The 16,930-nt window shown below is 50.0% G+C and overlaps 1 protein-coding gene across 1 annotated transcript in view; it reads left to right on the forward strand.

Annotated features, from left to right (window-relative positions):
• gpatch1 (G patch domain containing 1) overlaps window positions 1–7,525 on the forward strand; it is a 35,006-nt gene extending 27,481 nt beyond the window's left edge. The window contains 4 exon segments of the mRNA XM_055664903.1: window positions 4,494–4,616; window positions 6,094–6,269; window positions 6,877–6,977; window positions 7,245–7,525. Of these exon segments, the coding sequence (XP_055520878.1) occupies window positions 4,494–4,616; window positions 6,094–6,269; window positions 6,877–6,977; window positions 7,245–7,275 (431 nt within the window). The 3' untranslated portion in view covers window positions 7,276–7,525.
• Window positions 7,526–16,930: the final 9,405 nt, after the last annotated feature.

Below are 16,930 nucleotides of genomic sequence, written 5' to 3' on the forward strand. Positions count from 1 at the left end.
CCAGGCTCCCACCATCCAGGCGGCACACCATCCAGGCGCACACCATCCAGGCGCACACCATCCAGGCGCACACCATCCAGGCGCACACCATCCAGGCGCACACCATCCAGGCGCACACCATCCAGGCGCACCACCATCCAGGCGCACACCATCCAGGCGCACACCATCCAGGCGCACACCATCCAGGCGCCCACCATCCAGGCTCACACACCATCCAGGCTCACACCATCCAGGCTCACACCATCCAGGCTCACACCATCCAGGCTCACACACCATCCAGGCTCACACACCATCCAGGCTCACACCAGTTACAGCAACCTTCTGCACCTTGAGAATCTCCGGCTGGAAAGATGGGGCCAACAGGAAAGCCACTCCACTCGAATTGGAGTTAAGATGGCTCATGTAGACTCCCCCCTTCCCACTCCAGGAGCCAGGTGGGTTTTATCGTTAGACCCACCTCTTTCCCCTTTTAAAGGATGGCATAAATGGACTGCATGGGTCCCGTCAGCTCCCACCAGCGGTCAGCAGCCAACTCCGCCATTCCTAGTCACCTCTGGAGTCCTTCAAGAACTTCTGGATTTCCCAGACTACAAGTCGAGACACGGGGCTGCGGGTAGGGCAGTCCGTTAACTCACTGTCGACGGAGTCTGCGTCACCCCCCCTCCTCGCACTCAATGTCCGAGTCTGAGTCCGGACAGTTCCTACTCTCAGCCGCCTCGCTCACCCCCTCACCCCTCCCTGTGACGTGAGCATGCCGGCCACATCACACAGTCCTCCTCCTTCACCATCCCACCGCCATGATCAGTGACGGGGGCAGGTACTGGTACCTCTGACTGTGCCAAGCTACCTGGTAAATGGCCAGTCTCCCGCAGACTCCCACCGCCCTCTGGGACAATGAAGTCGGAGCAAGGCTGGCAGTAAGCGGGCCTGTCTAGAGTCCACAATCCGAAATGACCTTGCCCTCCTCCGCACCCAGGGTACCGCACCAGCACCGTCACCCAGAGAGTCCCCATCCTCCACCACCAGGGGAATCACCTCACTGTGGTCTTCAAGGGCTGATGTTCCTGGAGTCTTCCCTACTTCCTCAGCCAGTGGTGCAGCACACCCCTCATCTGGGAATATAGTCTGGAGACCCACCCCCACACTCAAGTCTCCCCCTTCAGGCTACCCCTGGTCATCCTCTAAGCCAGGGGACGCGTTCTCTGGGGGAACAGCACCCATGGGTTGTGCGTTGGCACCCTCAGGTGCTCCCTGTATTACAGAGGCATCCTCCAGCACAGAGGAAGTGTGCGCTGGGTACTCCACCTCAACGGGGAGTGAGGGCCCCCCTTCAGATTCCCCCCTGGACTTCAGAGCCGTAGTCCGTATCGCAGGACCCATGGCTCCTCCTCTTCCAGCCGCAGGCATGCGGTGGTACAGTGAGCTCCATTGCGGAAGCCTCTGCCTCCGCACTACCGTCTACCTGCTCAACCTCTCCAGCCCCCTGTCGGATCCTTAGGCTTCCCTGGGCGAGGCTCAGAGGCAAGCACGAGTTTATCTACTGCCAGGAGTCCCGTTTGGAGCTGCTTCTTTTCCTTAGCTTTCCTCTCCTTCTGACGCTCCCATCCCTCCCCCTCGTCCGCCCCAAGCATCCGCCACCACAGGTACACGGTGGGGGGTTGGTGGGGGTAAGGGAGCATTGCCTTTCCAGGCCACTGTGGTAGAACTGGGACAATTCCTGCCCCTACCCTGGGATTGTAAGTAAGTAAGTTGTATTTATATAGCACGTCGATTGGCTTCAATCGACTCGCGTTGAAACAAAAGTGCTGTACATAAAATAAATAATAAGTTTCCGTACATCCGTAGAAAAAGATTAAAAAATAAAAATTGCACAACACATTATAGAATTCAACACAAACGTCCCTCCACAACAGAATCAAAATGTTCCACTGTGGGGAAAGGCACCAGACAGTTGTCCTCTTCCTCTGTGATCACCCGAGGTCGGGGCCTATTTGTTGCCTCCGCAGCCAGTCCGATGTTTTCAGGCCCTCTTGCCTTGAAGCTGGAACTCCGGCGTCGGGTGAACACTCCTTGTGTGATTGGACGGTGCACAGGGAGCTTCACTCTGTGTTTGACCCATTTTTTTAAATACACAAGGAAACGTTATTACGCTTTATTTCATAATCACAGCACAAGTGCTGGGAGGATCAGTCCTGCCAAACAGCAACTTACAAACATTTCAATCAATCGTCAAATTACAACAGTATTATCCGTTAACACGACGCACTGGCCCCCCTGCGGTGATGAGCGTTCACAGAAGACCTCCAGAGTCCCCGTGGGCATCGCGTGTTCCCTCTCCGGGGACACGCAGACACAAACCTGGAGCCGGAAGAGGGGCAGACAGCCGATTCGGGTAGGACCCTCGACTGCCCGCTGCCTGGACCTGCGAATGGCCATCTTGGCTTGGCCCAGGAGCAAACGGCAGAGTGAATCCTTCCACAGCGACCGTCACTCCGTACTGGGTGACCAAATATCGAGAGTGGCTTGACGAAGGTTATCAATAGTTTCCAAATCCAATTCTTCCTGTCAGTGCTGTGAATGATCACATCCCAGTAGTTAGTCAGTTTACATAATCACCATATTGGAAAGATCAATAGTGCCAATTCCCAGTTTGCAAACATGTTGAGCTGAAATGCAGCCCCACCAGGGCCACTGCCTGTTCATATTTAACTATGAAAACACACTTCCCACTCACCTTAAAGGTAACAATGACCTAAAAATTCAGATTATTTCAATGAATAACCCACATCTATCTTAATTCCACTTCTTCACAGCCTGCTCTTCTCACCAAAGAGTCTCCCATACTCCCAATTCCTCCGCCTACGCCACATCTGCATCCAAGATGAGATGTTCCATACCAGGACAGATGTCCTCATTCTTTAGGGAATGGTGGTTCCCCTCTCCCGCTTGTGTCTCCTCGGTACCCTGCAGCTCCACCCTTGCTCTCCCTCCTCCCAGTCTCAACAGAGACAGTTTTCCCCTAGTCCTTACCTTTCACCCCATCAGCCGTCGCATGCAACACATAATCCTCCAACATTTTCGCCATCTCCCATCACAAGATATATCTTCCCATCTCCACCTCTTTCCGCCTTCCACAGAGACCATTCCCTCCGCAATTTTCTGGTTAACTCATCCCTTCCCACCCAACCCAGGTACCTTCCCCTGCAATCGCAGAAGATGCAACACCTGCCCCTATACCTCCTCCCTCGACTGCCCAGGGACCCAGACATCCATTCAGGTTAGGCAGAGGTTCAGTTGTACCTCATGCACTGTATCTGCTGTTCAAGCTGTGGACTCTTATACATCAGCGAGACCAAACGTAGACTGGGCGATCGTTTTGCTGAACGCCTTCGCTCAGTCCGCTTCGACATACCCGATCTCCCGGTTGCCAGACACTTTAATTCCCCTTCTCATTCCTACACTGACCTGAGTTACTTCAGATTTGTATGTCTATCCACACTGACCTTTCTGTCCTAGGTCTCCTCCATTGTCAGAGTGAGGCTAATCGCAATTTGGAGGAATAGCATCTTATATTTTGCTTGGGCAGTTTACAACGGTGGTATGAATATTGATTTCACTAACACCAAGTGACCCCTACAGTACCATTATTGCCATCCCTCCCTCACACAAGTCGCACCAGGCTCCCATTCTCACTGAGCAAACAGCTAACGATGGCCTGTTTATTTTATCATCATTACTTTAATCATTCATTAATGTGTTCTATATCTCTCTATATCACTGTCTATATCTCTCGTTCCCCTTTCCCCTGACTAGCTGAAGAAGGGTCTCAACCCAAAATGAGGCTGCCCTGTCTCACTCAGTTACTCCAGCTCTTTGTGTCTATCTTTGAGGAGTGACTCGACTAAAGTTATCGGTACTTAATAAATCAAAATCTTACTGCGATTGCTGCTGTAAACAGCGCATTCCCACATTTAATCAACGGTCTAATTAAGCAGTGTCCAGGAAAGAAACAGAAGTAGTATTCTCCAGATGAACAAGGACTGTGTGTGTCGAAGTGGCAGCTTTTGAAGGCTGGTACAGAGAGTGTTTCACTCTGTGTCTGACCCTGGGGGGACCGTGTAGAGGGAGCTTCACTATGAAATATGTGTTGTTTATCAACCTAATAACTAGTTCCCCAGTGTTTAAGAGGGAACTGCAGATGCTGGAGAATCGAAGGTTACACAGAAAAGCTGGAGAAACTCAGCGGGTGCAGCAGCATCTATGGAGCGAAGAAGGGTTTCGGCCCGAAACGTTGCCTATTTCCTTCGCTCCATAGATGCTGCTGCACCCGCTGAGTTTCTCCAGCTTTTCTGTGTAACTAGTTCCCCAAATTGCAACCAATCACATTGCTGGTGTTGGATGCCTGTGTGAATCAGATCTTGTGGCTGTTTCCTCTCTGACCTGGTCCTGTGCATAGCTCCCTGTGTTGAGCTTGGTCTGTCTCCTGTTGCCAGGTTTGGTGCAGCAGCTGGAAGGAGGAGAGGGTTCCAGCGGGACACAGCCACGACCGCGCAGTCCGCAGACACCCGTGGGTGCCGAGGAGTTTGGGCCACGCCTGCCGCCGGCCCTGGTTCACGGTGAGAATGGGATCCCTGAAAACGCCTCGAAGTGGGGAGCGGCGGGGGGGATCCATTACTCATGTGGATGTGGATGTAGAAATAATGACAAGTAAGCTTGCAGATGACACGAACATTACGATACAATAAAACTTTATCCCAGGAGTGAAACTGATCTGCCAACACTCATAAAACATTAAATTAAAGTGATGAGGGGATAGGATTAGGGATGTGCATGGATGGGGGCGGGGAGGGGAAGGGGAGTCGGTCTACCCCATGACAGAAGGGGGAGTAGTTGTACAGTTTGATAGAAGGATGTCGTGTGGCGTTTTGTGCTGCATCTTGGTGAAAGCAGTGGTGTTGGTGATGCAGAGTGATTTCTTTCAGCTGGTCAATTGGGCTGAGATGGAATTGAATGCTGACAAGAGCAAGGGGATGCATATAGAGAATGTAGCGTAGGTTGGGACCTGTATCATGAATGGGAGCACTGAAGAGTGGGGGGACCTGTGCACAAGTCCAATGTTCCCCAAAACAGTCACATGGATATGTAATCTGGGGAGGATGGCATGCAGGATGGAATGCCCTAATTAACAGGGGCAGCAAACATACTCTGCTGGGAGGTTATGATACAACTTCATAAATCCTCGGATTCCTGGTCTGGTGGACAATGAGAAACATCTCCCCACAAACCCTCGAGTACGGCACGAGAAATATGCAGGAAAATATGCAGAAAGTCTATGAGATTCTGGAATGGGAAGCTAGGAAGTTGGACACGGTAATGCTTGTAATCGCTGAAGTTTACCAGAGTGGGAGGTGATTGAGATATAATGCATTGTGAGGGGTGGATGTGGAGAGGAGGCATTGTCTCAGGAGACAACCATGGGATGGGGCAGACTGCAGGAAAAGTATCCCCCTATCAGAAGTAGTGGAAGCTCGAGGCTGCAGGTTTAGGGTAGGGGGAGAAGAGAGTTGATGTGTATCATTCTCAGCCAGAGACTGGTGAGTAACCAGAACACATTGTGGGAGGGTGGTGGAGGCAGGGTCACCCAAAGTGTCAAAGGCTACAGGCTATGTAATTGTCAGGGATGGCATGGACAGGGTGGGTCGAACGGCCTCTTTCCGTGCTGAACGACTTTATGAGCAAGAGCCAGTATCACTGTTTAAGCACGAGTTCCAGCTACTTGCAGGGTGACCAAAGCTAACTCCTAACTGAGTCCTCGAGAACCAGAGGACAGAGGTTTAAGGTGAAGGAAGAAAGATTTAATAGGAATCTGAGGGGTAACTTTTTCACAGAAAGGGTGGTTGGTGTATAGAACGGGCTGCTAGAGGAAGTCAATTAGACAGGTACATGAATATGACCAATCTAGAGTGATATGGGCCAAACACAGGCAGGTGAGACTAGTGTAGATGGGGCATGTTGGTCGGTATGGGCAAGTGGACCGGAAGGGCCTGTTTCCACTGGATGACACTCTCCTGGCTTTGGCCTGTTGTACCACAGGGGCTGGCTCCGTCACCGTGGAGACCCAGAGTGAGGAGAGGGAGAGGCACAGTGGTGGCGCTGCAAACCGAGAGGAGCGAAGGAGAGAGAAGCACAGCAGTGGCTCGCAGCGGGAGGAACGGGAGCAAAAGAAGCACAAAGACCGACGGAAAGGGAAGAAGCAGAAGAAGGAGTCGGTCAGTGTTGGGCAGGGCCACTGGTGGGGACACTCCCTCAGTACTCACACCGCACGGGGAGGGATGTGGTGCTGGGGGGAGGGTGGTGTGGTGCTGGGGGGAGGTGGTGTGTGTGGTGCTGGGGGGGAGGGTGGTGTGGTGCTGGGGGGGGGGGGGGGGGGAGGTGTGCTGGGGGGAGGGGTGGGGAGGGAGGTGTGCTGGGGGGGGGGGGGGGGGGAGGGAGGTGTGGTGCTCGGGGAGGGAGGTGTGCTGGGGGAGGGTGGTGGTGGTGCTGGGGGGAGGGTGGGGGAGGGAGGTGTGCTGGGAGGAGGGGGGGGGAGGGAGGTATGCTGGGGGGAGGGGTGGGGGGGAGGGAGGTGTGGTGCTGGGGGGAGGGTGGTGTGGTGCTGGGGGGAGGGTGGTGTGGTGCTGGGGGGTGGGGGGGGTGGGGGAGGGGGGCAGTGATGGGTGGGGAGGGAGGTGTGCTGGGGGGGGGAGGTGTGCTGGGGGGGGGGGGAGGGAGGTGTGGTGCTGGGGGAGTGGGCAGTGATGGGGGCTGGGAGAGAGGGGGGCAGTGATGGGGTGCACAGCAGCCAGTGAACCGTTGTTTCTCTGTGTTGCTCTGTAGAAGAAGAAACACAAGAAGCACAAAGTGCGGCGGAGGACAAAGGGCGGCAGCGTGGGGAGGGAGGAGCCGCAGGCCCTGCCCGGCCTGGACCTGCAGCAGCGGTGAGTATGGATGGGGCACAGAACATTCCCCCCCCCCCCCCCACCCCCAGCCCCTGCCCCCAACACCACACTGACTATACCCACGGCTGCTGCCCCTGGACCCCATCCATTTGCCTCCTCGACCCGCTCTCCTCCCCCCTCACACCCCACCCTGATCCCCGATCTCCCATCTCCTCTCTTCCCACTCCCTAGCCCTGACCCCCTGCCATAGCTTACTCCCCCCTCCCCGGGTCAGGCCTCTGACACCCGCGTTGTCTCGGCCAGCAGGATGAAGAACGTTCCATTGATGTTCCACTGAGAGTAGACACTGGTGTGAGGCCGTCCACACCTACAGCCACCAGTGACCAGTGGTGGGGGTCAGCAGCAGTAACCAGCCGTGGAGACAGTGACCAGTGATGAGCTGGCCGTCCACACACCACCCATCACAGCGGCAACACCGGGAATGATGCAGCACCCGACTCCATCTCGGCAAATCCACGGCAGAGGGGCTCAGCTCAGCAACGGAACATGCGACTCTTGGTGGGGATAGGAGGGTTGGGGGAAGGGAGGGTTGGAGCAAGGTGGTCGTCCAGAGGGTTGGGGTGGGTGGGGTGGGAATGTGTAACCTGCATCCTGCTGCGGTCAGTTCCATGCCTGTACACCCCTTCCACCCACTGGGGATAGGCAGGGCGACTACCCCCCCCCCCCCCCCCCCCCCCCCCCCCCCCCCCCCCCCTCCGCTCCCCTCACAATATCAACATCAGCATCATCAGCTCATGGACTGAGTGGCCCCACAGAGATAGGGTCCCCTGCTCCTGGTGTTGGGTCCATGTGCAGGGAACAACCCCCCCGAGTGGTGATGACCAACCCCCCCCCCCCCCCCCCCCCCCCCCCCCCGGGGGCATTTGTACAGTTTTCTGATGGCAGAGTAAAATAAAGTAATAATTCACCAATGATAGGTGCAGCAACACCAGGGGTCACAGTACACCCACCCCCACACCCACTCACAGAGCACACCTACACATGACAATGACCAGTGATGGGCCGGACATCCGGACATCCACACACCACCAGCCGCAGCGGCAACATCGGGAATGATGCAGCACCCGGCTCCATCTCAGGGGAATCCACGGCAGAGGGACTCAGCTCAGCAACGGAACCGGCGACTCTGTAACCGGGAGTGCGTTGGCTGGCTACCTCCCATCCCTTTCTCCCACAAGCTACGTTCCTCCCATCCCTTTCTCCCCAAGCTGGCTGCATCCCATCCCTTACTCCCCCAAGCTGCCTACCTCCCAGTCCCCTTACTCCCCCAAGCTGGCTACCTCCCTTTCCCCTTACTCCCCCAAGCTGCCTACCTCCCATCCCTTACTCCCCCAAGCTGGCAAACTCCCATTCCCCTTACTCTCCAAGCTGGCTACCAGGGCCTCTGAGAGGAATTTTATCAGTGGGTACAAAGTTTCTTTCGGGCCCCCTTTCCTTCTCCATTAGTCATCCTGTTTTGATTCATTACAGTTTTATGTAATGAGCCAAAAGGGTATGGAAGATGAGAGAGGGGTGGAATGGAACGCTCTGTTGATTTTCTGCATTTGAGACCTTATGCTCCTATACTTCCTCCATGATAAATATAAATATAAATAAAAGGATCAGAGAGAAGAAAGCACTTTTGTTTTGAACACCTTTGTGCTGCAATACGGATAAGGAGAAAAAATTCACATTGAAACATCCTTTTATATTTCAATGCAGATCAGATCATCAGAAGACATAATTATTAGTAAAAAGTAAAACAAGGTAGATAGGCTAAGTATTTACTATAAATAAAGAGCTTTTCTGACCTTTTTTTGTGGAAAAATTTGAATCACAGCATGAAAATGTATTGTTCTGGCAATGTTTGACAATACTTAGCCTGGCCAAATCCACAAGACGTTCCTGAGGCATTGTCGATCTTAAATAATTCTTAATCAGCTTGGGTTTGCCAAATGACCTCTCTGCAGAAGCTGATGTTCCTGGAATTGTGAGTAGTATTCTTAAGCTAACACAAACATTTGGAAAGAGATCACCAAGTCTGTACTCTGTCAACAAGTTCAACAGATCTGTGCATTTACAAAATTTGCTTTATGTACTGAGGGTAAATGTTGCATTCCTTTTGCAAAATCATCACCGTTAATGTCAGCAGGATATTGCTCTGATAAAGTTAAAGCTTTTTTCTCCACATCACTTTGACATGGTGAGATATTTCCACAAGAAATCAAGTTTTTCTGCCAACTGTCTAACAGCATTGAAGCGGAGTTAATCCTGCTATAACATTGTCTACCAAAACGTAAAACACACACTTTCTGAACACACCTCTTCTGACGTATCATCTGTGCCATTCATTTCCTCCAAGTCAGCATCATGTGTGCTGTCATCATGCGGCCTTGCCCTCTTGCGCCCAACTCCACCACATCGTAGGGAGAGTTTTATTTCTATCTTTAGGTTTGACCAAACCGATTTTCCTTCATTCCACATGGACTTCCTGTTGTTTCCAAGTGTTGTCGGATCTGTGAGGAGAGTGTCTATGTTTGATGCTTCAACATCCATGTGGCATCTCTAGCGTGGATGACCTTGTTGCAATTATCTATGCCAGCTAATATTTTGTATCACACAGCTGACATTAGCACGCAGGCAAAAGATGTCACATATAATAAAATTCCATGGACTTCATTTCTTGTTTTGCCTGTCAAATTTGCTGCATCACTGACACTTCCGATTTAACCTTCTCCTTGTCAAATTGCAGATTAAAACTAATCATATTATGATCACTACCTCCTTTACCAAATGGTTCCTTTACCTCAAGTTCTCCTATCAAATCTGGTTCATTGGACAACACTAAATCCAGGATTGCCGTTTCTCTGGTCGGCTCCATTACAAGCTGCTCTAAGAATCCATCTCGGAGGCATTCTACAAACTCTCTTTCTTGGGGTCCTGAACCAACCTGATTTTCCCAGTCTACCTGCATATTGAAATCCCCCATCACCACAGTGGCATTACCTTTGTTACATGCCAGTTTTAACTCCTGCTGCAACTTACACCCTATATCCGGGCTACTATTTGGGGGTCTGTAGATAACACCAATTAGTGTCTTCTTGCCTTTACAATTCCTCAACTCAATCCACAGTGACTCTACCTCATCAGTCCCTATGTCTTCCCTCGCAAGGGACTGAATTCCATCCCTCACCAGCAGAGCTACCCCCCCCCCCCCCTCCTCTGCCCACCTGCCTGTCCTTTCTATAGGATGTATAACCCTGAATATTAAGTTCCCAGGCCCGATCCTCCTGCAGCCACGTCTCAGTAATCTCCACAATGTCATATCTACCAACCTCTAACTGAGCCTCAAGCTCATCTACTTTACTTCTTATACTTTAACCATATAACCATATAACAATTACAGCACGGAAACAGGCCATCTCGGCCCTACAAGTCCGTGCTGAACAACTTTTTTTCCCTTAGTCCCACCTGCCTGCACTCATACCATAACCCTCCATTCCCTTCTCATCCATATGCCTATCCAATTTATTTTTTAAATGATACCAACGAACCTGCCTCCACCACTTCCACTGGAAGCTCATTCCACACCTCTACCACTCTCTGAGTAAAGAAGTTCCCCCTCATATTACCCCTAAACTTCTGTCCCTTAATTCTGAAGTCATGTCCTCTTGTTTGAATCTTCCCTATTCTCAAAGGGAAAAGCTTGTCCACATCAACCCTGTCTATCCCTCTCATCATTTTAAAGACCTCTATCAAGTCCCCCCTTAACCTTCTGCGCTCAAGAGAATAAAGACCTAACTTATTCAACCTATTTCTGTAACTTTGCGCATTCATATACAATACTTTTAATTCCTTACGCATCTCACCTTTCACATCGATCCCTATTACACTTGGCCATACTCTCCTATCCCTTTGTGAGCTTCCTTTCCCATTAATTCTGGGATCATTAACTATCCCTTTATTCTTTCTCTTTAACTCCGTCCTTGACTATCCCATTTGACACCCCACCCCCCTCCCTCTTATTTAGTTTAAAACCACCCGTGTAGCAGTGGCAAACATGCCTGCCAGAATGCTGGTCCCCCACCTGTTAAATTGCAATCCGTCCCTTTTGTACAGTTCCCCCTTACTCCAAAACAGATCCCAGTGATCTAAGAATCTAAATCCCTGCCTCCTGCACCAATTCCCCAGCCACGCGTTCAGGTCCGGTATCTCCCTGTTCCTGCTCTCGCCAGCACGAGGGAGTGGAAGCAAACCGGAGATAACAACCCTGGAGGTCCTGCTTTTCAGCATTGTTTGTGCCGACATGCACTACCACTTCTGGCTGTTCACCTTCGCATTGAGGGTTTTCTGCACTCTGTCCGTGACATCCTGGATCCTGGCACCAGGGAGGCAGCACACCATCCTCGAATCCCGTCTGTTGCCGCAGAAACCCCTGTAGGTAGCTCTTACAATGGAGTCTCCAACTACAATGGCGTTGCCTGACGTTGGCCTCTTTGGTTTTGGCTCAACAGCACTTTTTGCTTCGCAAGCCAGTCCGCCGCTCAGTGTAATAACGTCTTCTGTCCCGACAGCTTCTAAGTGGGTGAACCTGTTCACAAGAGGTGTTCAATGATCTGGATGAAGGTGTGGTAAATTGGATTAGTAAGTATGCAGATGATACCAAGATAGGGGGTGTTGTGGATAATGAAGAGGATTTCCAAAATCTACAGAGTGATTTAGGCCATTTGGAAAAATGGGCTGAAAGATGGCAGATGGAGTTTAATGCTGATAAATGTGAGGTGCTACACCTTGGCAGGACAAATCAAAATAGGACGTACATGGTAAATGGTAGGGAATTGAAGAATATAGTTGAACAGAGGGATCTGGGTATAACCGTGCATAGTTCCTTGAAGGTGGAATCTCATATAGATAGGGTGGTAAAGAAAGCTTTTGGTATGCTAGCCTTTATAAATCAGAGCATTGCGTATAGAAGCTGGGATGTAATGTTAAAATTGTACAAGGCATTGGTGAGACCAAATCTGGAGTATGGTGTAAATTTTGGTCGCCCAATTATAGGAAGGATGTCAACAAAATAGAGAGAGTACAGAGGAGATTTACTAGAATGTTGCCTGGGTTTCAACAACTAAGTTACAGAGATTTGAATAAGTGGTCTTTATTCCTGGAGCGCAGAAGGTTTTAAAATGATGAGAGGGATAGACTTGATGTGGACCGCCCTTTGAGAATAGGGAAGATTCGAGGACATGGAATTAAGGGACCTTCTTTACGCAGAGAGTGGTGGCGGTGTGGAATGAGCTCCCAGTGGAAGTGGTGGAGGCAGGTTCATTGGTATCATTTAAAAATAAATTGGATAGGCATATGGATGAGAAGGGAATGGAGGGTTATGGTACGAGTGCAGGCAGGTGGGACTAAGGGGAAAAGAATTTGTTCGGCATGGACTTGTAGGGCCGAGATGGCCTGTTTCCGTGCTGTAATTGTTATATGGTTATATGGTTATAAGAGGTACAACACCCGGGGACCTTTGCATTCCATCAGGGGCGGAAAACCCGGGGGGGCCAGAGGGGACACATTCCCCCCATGTTTTGAGAGGTGAGGGACATCCCCCCCAAGGTTTTGTGATCCCGATTTTAAAATCTCCGCTTTTAGCGCTGGATTGACCTCTGAAGCCTCGCGCTTGTGTGCGAGTGTGCGCAAGCGTGCGTGGCCGCCAAAAAATTGTGGCCCCCGTCCCCTCCATGTATTGATCGTGGGTTCCGCTCTTGCATTCCATGTTTCCTTCCCTTTCTCACTGTCACCCACCTTCTCTCTTCCAGTACCTTCGGTGTTACAGCAAGACGTCGAGGAATGACTCGGTTTCTTGGACGAACCTGAGGTCATCCACTTGTTTCTCCAGTTCCCCAACATGGTCCTTCAGGAGCTCTACCTGGATGCACTTCTCACACTTGTAGCAGCCAGAGGCACCCGCAGTGTCCTTGACCTCCCACACACTGCAAGCATCACACGGAATCAGCTTGCTTGACATCTCCTTCTTTCGTCTCTCCCTCCAGCGTTTGGTGTGGCGTCCTCCCTCAGCCTCCTCGCTGAAGACTCGCACCTTTCTCACAGGGCACTTCCCTCGACAGAGCCACACGCCTTGAGCAAGTCTTGCTTATATCAGGTGCTAAATTGCCACCTATTCCTATTCCAAAACGTCACCTATTCCTTATTCTCCAGACCCGCTGAGTTATTCAGGCATGTTGTGCCTATCTTTGGTATAAATCGGCATCTGCAGCTCCTCCCTATATAGTCGGGATCATATTGACTTCTTGCATCACGGCCTGGTTCAGTAACTCGAATGCCCAGCAACAAAGGTGATTGCAGAGCGGTGGACCCTGCCCATTCCATCACCGGCTCTGACCTCCGCACCACACACTGCCTGGTCCATCACGGTAGACAATAGACAATAGGTGCAGGAGTAGGCCATTCGGCCCTTCGAGCCAGCACCGCTATTCAATATGATCATGGCTGATCATCCCCAATCAGTACCCCATTCCTGCCTTCTCCACATATCCCTTGACTCTGCTATCTTTAAGAGCTCTATCTAGCTCTCTCTCGAAAGCATCCAGAGAACTGGCTTCCACCACCCTCTGAGGCAGAGAATTCAGCAGACTCATAACTCTCTGGGTGAAAAAGTGTTTCCTCGTCTCCGTTCTAAATGGCTTACCCCTTATTCTTAAACCGTGGCCTCTGGTTCTGGACTTCCCCAAAATCGTGAACATATTTCCTGACTCTAGCGTGTCCAAACCCTTAATAATTTTATATCTTTCAATAAGATTCCCTCTCCTTCTAAACTCCAGAGTATATAAGCCCAGCCACTCCATTCTCTCAGCATATGACAGTCCTGCCATCCCAGGAATTAACCTTGTAAACCTATGTTGCACTCCCTCAATAGCAAGAATGTCCTTCCTCAAATTAGGGGACCAAAACTGCACACAATACTCCAGGTGTGGTCTCACTAGGGCCCTGTACAACTGCAGAAGGACCTCTTTATGCTCCTGTACTCAACTCCTCTTGTTATGAAGGCCAACATGCCATTTGCTTTCTTCACTGCCTGCTGTTCCTGCATGCTTACTTTCATTGACTGATGAACAAGGACCCCCAGATCCCATTGTACTTCCCCTTCTCCCAATTTGACACCACTTAGATAATAACATGCCTTCCTGTTTTTGCTACCAAAGTGGATAACTTCACATTTATTCACATTAAACTTCATCTGCCATGCATCTGCCCACTCACCCAACCTGTCCAAGTCACCCTGCATTCTCATAGCATCCTCCTCACAATTCACACTGTCACCCAGCTTTGTGTCATCTGCAAATTTGTTAATGTTACTTTGAATCCCTTCATCTAAATCATTGATGTATATTGTAAATAGCTGCGGTCCCAGAGAAAAGAGAAAAGGCAAAAGAGAAAGAGAAAAAAAGACGCCTAAATGAGGTGCAAATAACGGCCAAGTGGGCAAGGCCCTTTACTCCAGCACTCTGTGAAACGTCACCTATCCATGTTCTCCACAGATGCTGCCTGACCCACTGAGTTACTCCAGCACTCTGTGAAACGTCACCTATCCATGTTCTTCACAGATGCTGCCTGACCCACTGAGTTACTCCAGCACTCTGTGAAACGTCACCTATCCATGTTCTTCACAGATGCTGCCTGACTCGCTGAGTTACTCCAGCACTCTGTAAAACATCACCTAAAACAAAAAACTATACAAAGCTAAAGGCTATAAACTCAACTAAAGACTAAAAACTAAACTAATCCAAGCTGAACTCAACTGAGGGCCTCCTGCAGTTACTGCTTCCAGCACAAGACTTGCCCCTCCACCTATCTGTGTAAGCAGGTGAAGTACATTAGCACCTTTATAATTAATGAGCCGATGAATACCACAGCTCCGTACAAGTGCCCGGGGCAGATTAAATCTCTCCGTCTCCTGAAGTCTGATCACTGCGCAACGACAGAATAAATGCTTGGCTGGAGGAATTTGAAGCTTACGCCGAAAGTCGAAGGCTCTTTCATGGTGAGAATATGCTGGGGCAGAAGGTATAGCGGAGAGCGTTGCTTCTCTTCACCGCGGGACCAGCAGTTTGAGAAATGTTTAAAACACTCCCTGATACCGGAATGAAGGAGGACTATATGAAAGCCGTTGATGCTTTGAACAGTCATTATGTTGTGATGCCAAATGCTAAATTTCAACGCCATTTATTCCGTAAAACAATGCAGGAAGAGGGTGAGTGATGCTCAATTTGTGACGAGACTCAGACAGGTGTCTGTCGGATGCAAATATGTAGCTAATATTGATGAAAACTAGAAATTGGATCAAGTTGTCCAGCATTGCAGATCAGACAAGCTCAGGAGAAGGCTGCTAGAAAAAGGAGGTGAGTTCATCCTTAATGATGCTTTTCGATTGCAGCAGCATGAAATTGAAAGATTCCAAGACTGGACAAGTTAACCATCTGTCCTACGGTAGACCAAGAAGTATGCCCGATTGTGAGATCGAGTGTTACAGGTGTGGCAACAAGGGTCACATAGGGAAAGATGCATGTTGTCCAGCAAAAGGTAGAACATGTAGGAAATGTGGAGAGAAAGATCATTTTGCAAAGAATTGTAAAAGTAAGCTCAGGGACAAGACAAGTGATTACAGCAGACAAGTGATTACAGAAAGGGAAGTCCAGTGAAAAGAAAGACAGACCTTGGCAGAAAAAGAAGGGTCATGTCCGTCACATATAAGGTAATTTCGGAAGTGACAAAGATAGTGATGAACATAGAAACATAGACTATAGGTGCAGGATATTGGTGGTGAGCATGTTGTTAAAAGGAATTATCAGTTTGCATTGAATGAGAGCCATCACGAGAAAGTTGCAGTGACCATTGGAGGTGTTACAGTGCCAGTGATTGTAGATTCTGGTAGCAACAGCAACGTAATTGACAGATCACTTTGGGAATGCTTGAAACAGCAGAAAATCAAGTGCATGTCAAGGAGGTGTAGTAGGAAGTTAAATCCATACACCGCAACTGAACCATTGCAGACCATTGGATGTTTCACGGCTAAAGTAGAAGTCGGAGATAGAAAAACTGAAGCAGAATTTGTGGTGATAGAGGAGAAGGGAGAAGCTCTGCTGAGCAGAAATACAGCTTGAGAGCTGGGAGTGCTTCACATCAGCGTGTATGTAAATGCAGTGCAGGTAAAAAAAGAGAAGAGGTCCTGAGAGAAGAATTTAGGGAGTTTGGTAGAGAGTTAAGGTAACTGCAAAGGTAACAATCTCAGGATTACTGCCTGTGCCACGCGACAGTGAGAATAGGAATGGAGGGAGGTGGAGGATAAATGAGTGGATGAGGGACTGGTGAGGCAGTGGGTATGGATTCATGTTTCTGGATCATTGGGACCTCTTTTGGGGAAGGTGCGACCGTACAGAAAGGACGGGTTGCACTTGAACTCGAGGGGGGCCAATATCCTGGCGGGGAGATTTGCAAAGGCTACTGGGGAGACTTTAAACTAGTATGGTTGGGGGGAGGGACACAAATTGGGAAAGCTAGCAGTCAGTGTGTGAGGCAGGAGGCAGAGAATGGTAGCACTGACCCAAAATGTAGGGGAGAGAGAAGAAAAAGACAATAAACAGAGAATAAGAGAGGGTAGGTTTCTTAAATGTGTATATTTTAATGCTAGGAGCAATGTAAGAAAGGTGGATGAACTTAGAGCCTGGATTGACACCTGGAAGTATGATGTTGTGGCAATCAGTGAAACATGGTTGCAGGAGGGCTGTGATTGGAAACGAAATATTCCAGGATTTCGTTGCTTCAGGTGTGATAGAATTGGAGGGGCAAGAGGTGGAGGTGTTGCATTGCTTATCAGGGAAGATATTACAGCAGTGCTTTGGCAGGATAGATTAGAGGGCTCGTCTAGGGAGGCTATTTGG

This window comes from Leucoraja erinacea, chromosome 50, assembly GCF_028641065.1.
Source record: "Leucoraja erinacea ecotype New England chromosome 50, Leri_hhj_1, whole genome shotgun sequence".
Lineage (NCBI taxonomy): Eukaryota > Metazoa > Chordata > Chondrichthyes > Rajiformes > Rajidae > Leucoraja > Leucoraja erinaceus.